The sequence below is a fragment of the Polypterus senegalus genome, unplaced genomic scaffold (genome assembly GCF_016835505.1).
Source record: "Polypterus senegalus isolate Bchr_013 unplaced genomic scaffold, ASM1683550v1 scaffold_3132, whole genome shotgun sequence".
In the NCBI taxonomy this organism is placed as follows: Eukaryota; Metazoa; Chordata; class Cladistia; order Polypteriformes; family Polypteridae; genus Polypterus; species Polypterus senegalus.
Window position 1 is genome coordinate 13,334 of NW_024377347.1, and position 5,331 is coordinate 18,664.

At 38.1% G+C, this 5,331-nt stretch overlaps 1 protein-coding gene across 1 annotated transcript; it reads left to right on the plus strand.

Moving 5' to 3' along the window:
• The first annotated feature begins 1,271 nt into the window (after positions 1-1,271).
• Positions 1,272-4,983, plus strand: LOC120519299 (diamine acetyltransferase 1-like). Its single transcript, XM_039742424.1, has 7 exons — positions 1,272-1,491; positions 2,171-2,221; position 3,083; positions 3,148-3,231; positions 4,284-4,385; positions 4,486-4,526; positions 4,619-4,983. Exons 1-7 carry the CDS (start codon positions 1,426-1,428, stop codon positions 4,784-4,786), a joined length of 513 nt encoding a protein of 170 aa, XP_039598358.1. The 5' UTR covers positions 1,272-1,425; the 3' UTR covers positions 4,787-4,983.
• Positions 4,984-5,331: the final 348 nt, after the last annotated feature.

The following is a 5,331-nucleotide window of genomic DNA, read 5'->3' on the forward strand; positions in this document are numbered from 1 at the left end:
AACAATGTCAACTACCCCATAACAATGTTAACTATTGTATTAAATAAAACAGCAAACAAGACACGTTTATGAATCTTTTAAAAAAACAAAAACTTCCATAACAATTCTTACACACATCTACTGTACTGTACATCAACCCCATTCATACAGAGAGGACGATGGGGCGAACATGCTGCTGCCGCCCCACCCTGTTAACAACACTTTTCCTTAAAATTCGCGTTAAACTTTTTGCATTTCTTTCATTTTCTTTTATTGTATGCGTAGCTAATGAATGCAATCGATTCGAATTGCATTGATTTTGGATTTATTGTTATGGAGTTGGCCTTGACGCTGGATTCGCAGCCTTGGGGACACCTGAATCATTCTGTAATTCACTGGACGAGCCTCCTTGATCATAACGGATATGCTGAATTGCTGTCGACTCCTTCTGTAAGTGCTTCGAGTGGCAATGACTGAGAAGTGAGCTGATGTTTGCAGCCACCTTTCTGTCTAGCGGTTTTGGGGCGATCGCGCTTGTAATACCCAACGTTATATGTATGTGGTTCTGTGTCGGAACCTCCGAGTTCTGGTAGTCCATCTGCATCTTGTGGATTTTTTAATGCTTTGCTATCATCGCTCATCAGCGCCACTCCACCCCGCCCTGCCCGTCTCACCTTCTCCGCTGTCCTGCGGTTCATCTCTGCTTCTATGCTGAAATACTTATAAGCGCCTAGGGCTTGCGAAAGGCGCTATACAAATAAAATGTATTATTATTGGGGTTGGGAAAGGCGCTATACAAATAAAATTTATTATTATTAATAGTAAAAAGGTCAGTACCAAAAAGATTGAACTGTATTTGTCGCCGAGGGAGATTTGGCTTTTTACAGAAGCTAAATAAATAGATAAATAAAGATAGAGAGATAGATAAACGCATTTATTGGCTGAAGACACCAGAATAACTAAAAAGCAAGAAAACCTCTTGCTTGGTAATTACAGTCAAACTAAGGCAATATATTGGCGATGGAATAAAGAAGCTATATTTTTAATCAAAAAAGAAACAATATAAAGTAATTAGTAAACACAACGCATTGAAATATTTCTTTTGGTTTTTTCTTCCTCAACGGATCCGAAACTAAACATCACGAGTATCTCACGCAGCCAGTAACGGTGACGTCACGACCTGCGCCTCAGTTGATTGGCCAGTTCCGACTAGATATACAGTATAGGATTGCGACATCAGAGCTTTATAAAAGCAGGCGACAGGTACGGCCTCATTAGCGGCGAAGTGCTCACTGGCGAAAGCTGCATGTAAGGCCTGGTTGACGGGTCAGCGTCCCGGACTGACTTTCGAGGGTAAGCTGCTGGGAAACTGATGAAGAAACACCTCCTACTACTTTTCAAGTACAGGGGATTAGTCAGAAAAGGGAAAAAGAGTAAAAGACGAAAATGGCCAAGTATATATTACGGAAGGCTGAACCCAAGGACGTCTCTGACATACTGCGACTCATAAAGGTAAGCGCTGTCCGTCTTTACATTGAGATCCTGGTAATGTTTTGTGGTGTAACTGACGAATGATTAAATCCAGCCAGTAAAGACTTTGCGAGTAAGGACTATTTAAAGACATATAACTGAAAGTTCAGAATACATATAGGAAAGCCTCCAGTTAGATATTACAGATTAAAAGTTGGAGGGAAGAATTTAAAACTTTGTATTGTGAATTAGCGATGCCGATTATCTGTACTGTCTTAGAGGAAGTGCCTTATCCAAAAAAACTGAAAGTGAATACGGAATCAAAAATGCCGTTCTGCTTATGCAAGGAGAATCGAGAGGTTTAGTAAATCCCGTGCTGTCCCCTGTCCTACCCCCTCCCGTTATTTCCGCCATAAATGAGTCAGAGGCAGAATGACGAACGAAGGTTTATTGCGCAACAGGACGCGATGGCCTCGAAATGCGAATGATTGTAGTTAATCACCGACATGTTTATCTTGTTTACCACGTTGCAACTCTGTCAGTATGTTTGTGTATTTTTCAGTGTCATGTTTTCCATCCATCCATTATCCAACCCGCTATATCCTAACTACAATGTCACGGGGGTCTGCCGGAGCCAATCCCAGCCAAAACGGGGCACAAGGCAGGGAACAAACCGCAGGTGTCATGATTTGGCTTAATAACCTATTTGTTGTTCTTTTAGGAACTTGCTAAATATGAAGAAATGGAAGATCAAGTGATCTTGACTGAAAAGGTACATTTTTCAATATTCTATTGTGTTAAATTAACATTTTGGACCCAGTCACATTATTTACTTTACTTTTCAATGTAAATTTAGCATTTATGTGGGTGTATTAAAAAAAAAAAAAAGTCCTCTTTAAAACTGATATTTTTGCACTTTTGTCTTCGTGGTTAACCAGTAGGTGGTAAAAAAAGGCCTAGCCAGATGTGTGCTTTTTAGGGAACAATTGAGACTTCTGTCTCAAATTTGGAAGAAGTAACATTTCAGTAGATTTAATATACTGCTAGTTTTGATTTTAAACATAAATCTTGTTAAAAAATGAGAAAATGAATTGTGATTAAACAGCCCCACTAAAATGAACATTTTAAAGCCTGTACTTGAAAGCTACATTAACGGCAGTGTGGGTAACTGCTACTGTATTTTGACATGGCAAACATACTTTGGAGTGTTTCTAAAAGCAGCTGTTTTAATTAATGTAAATTAAATGGCCCAGTTTAGATCTTCCATGATCCTGAACTGGATTAACTTAACAATTAAATCCATTTCTTTAGCACTTTTCTGACCTACTCAAAGCACTTTACATAGACATAACCATTTCAACCTCTCCCAATGTACAGCATCCAGATGGATGATGTGATGGCAGCCGTTCTTGTTCACCACATTTTAGCTATTAGGTGATAAACAAATGAGAGAGACACATTAGCCAGTTCGGAGCTGGGGATGATTAGGGGGACAGAATGTAGTAGGCTGCCGTGGGCAATTTAGTCCGAAAATTGAGAAACACCCTACTCCTTTTGAATGATGCCCAGCGATCTGTTGTGACCACACAAATCGGGACCTCTGTTTGTAGGTCTCGTCCTAAGGATTAAGCAGGGTTTGAAAAAGTTATTTTAATTTTCATTTCAGAAGTATAAGTACCTGCATTCTTTTTGTTGCAGAACTACTAGAAGATGGATTTGGTGACCACCCTTTCTACCACTGCATTGTTGCTGAAGTGCCAAAGGAGCCTCAGTCCATTGAGGGTAATCCTATTTTTTCATTACTAGGCTATCAATATATAAAAGTATAGAGCATATAACAATTGTAAAAAATCTTTCTACATTAAAAGTAAATGTTAAAAGTTTATATATTACAACAAAGTACTTAAGATGTATCTTGTCTACTGTGGATGTGAAGTGTAAAGTATAGGGCGAGAGCATGCTACTATATTTACCCTACTTTTGTTGCATTCTGTATTGATGTTGAAATGTATTCTCTCAATTTATCCCCAATCTTCAGGTTACAGTCTCTAGCTTTGCCATGTACAAGGCCCTTGGCATGTACATGGGTGGGCGGGGAGGTAACTGAAAGATCCATTACTCAGTAACATTCCTAAGAGGTAAGGTCCGATGTGCCATGACCCATTGCCTGAAACTGTACACGGTAGATCAGAACTTTACTGGTTAGCAACAGACTCTCCGCGCACCTTAACAAGGTGATAAAGAAGTATTCTTTTCTGCATTTAAAAAAAAAATTGTGTAAACTGACAAAAAAGTGACATTGGCTTTCCCCAGTGATTCCAGATTTGAAGATTACTTCTTGCAAAGGGTGTTTGTTTTACTACCCTCACCTGTTTAAACTTCAATCCTGTCCTTGGCCAGAGAGGATTACTGCTCTAGTCTGGGTGCAGTCAATTCGGTGCTCATCTTGAAAAGGAACGCTGAAGCTTATGTCTGTAGGAGTGCTGTCTGTCATATTGATGTATGTGAGATAACTTTGTAGAAGGTTTTGACCTACCGTGTAAATTGTGTGGCTTTTGTTATTCCTGTCTACTGTTAACTTCAAAACAGGGTTTGTAAATGTTGAGAAGGGTAAAGATTCTGACCTTGAAAACCAAGTTGTTAGCGTCTCTGTGCACAGTCTTTGTTTTATAGTAATGTATTTTTCTGACGGAAACCTGTCCTCGACTTTACTGATTTGTAAGGTTTCTTCCTCTTGGTGGTTGTAGTATGTTTTTTTTTTATGATAATTACAGATTGAACTTGATAACACTTCAATACACTGATAATTTAATCATTTGCTTTTTTCCTTGTAGGGTACACTGTCGTTGGCTTTGCAATGTACTATTTCACATATGATCCTTGGATTGGAAAACTCCTGTATCTGGAAGACTTCTATGTCATGAAGGAATACAGAGGTATATTAGTCCTTGAATTTTTGAATGAAATTTCTTATCCTTGTAAATCTTTCATTCTTTTTTAAACATGGGTTAACGTTTTGCACGTCATCTATTGCAGGTTATGGAATAGGTTCAGAAATCTTCAAGAAGTTGAGCCACGTAAGTAAAGCTCATACAGACTTAAGATAAATGCACAGAGGACAAAATGTTCAATGTCTGTACCTACTTATGTATTTATTTATTTTTAACAGACTGCAGTAAAAACTCGGTGCAGTGGTATGCACTTCATAGTTGCAGAATGGAACACTCCATCCATCGAGTTCTACAAGCGGCGCGGTGCTTCGGACTTGTCATCGCAGGAAGGATGGCGCCTTTTTGAGATTGACAAGGAATTCTTAGTGAAAATGTCAAAAGAGTAAAAGTGCATATCATGGGAATGCAGATTTTGAAATATTTTATCCTCATAATGAACATGTGTTCAAAGATCATTCTTGCTTAGTATACTGTAAAAGTGGTGCTTTTAATTAGATGATCTTAAACGTTTCTGCTTAATTATGTATTTTGTAATTTCATGTAAATGTGTAATATTTCTATTTATATTAAACCTTGAAAGTTACTTTCAAGTGTTTTTTTTTAATATTCCTTAATGTGAAGTGTAAAAGATGCACATGATTGGCCCCAAAGGTTAATTCCCATCTTGGTAATAATCAAAATACAAAAGCTCGAAAGACTTTATTAGCTAGCACTACAGTTTAGTTGTTCATTCTTTTGGACATTAGAGTCTAGTGCTTCTTACTGTCCCCGTGTTCTTGCTAAACTTATTTTAAAGTAACAGTCTCAATGCACTGTTCTAATTCCCTTCATAATTTTAAATACCTCTTAATCATCTTCTGCTTAAACTGTAAAGGCTCAGCTCTGTTAATCTTTTCACATAATTCATTCCCTTTAGCCCTGAAATCGGCCT

Bases quoted from the DNA above. Each gene is read 5' to 3' on its own strand.
- LOC120519299 (XM_039742424.1), top strand. From the start codon at position 1,426: ATGGCCAAGTATATATTACGGAAGGCTGAACCCAAGGACGTCTCTGAC. The intron at 3,232-4,283 runs GTAATCCTATTT...TTTTCCTTGTAG, and splicing joins GGAGCCTCAGTCCATTGAGG to GGTACACTGTCGTTGGCTTT. The intron at 4,527-4,618 runs GTAAGTAAAGCT...TATTTTTAACAG, and splicing joins TCTTCAAGAAGTTGAGCCAC to ACTGCAGTAAAAACTCGGTG.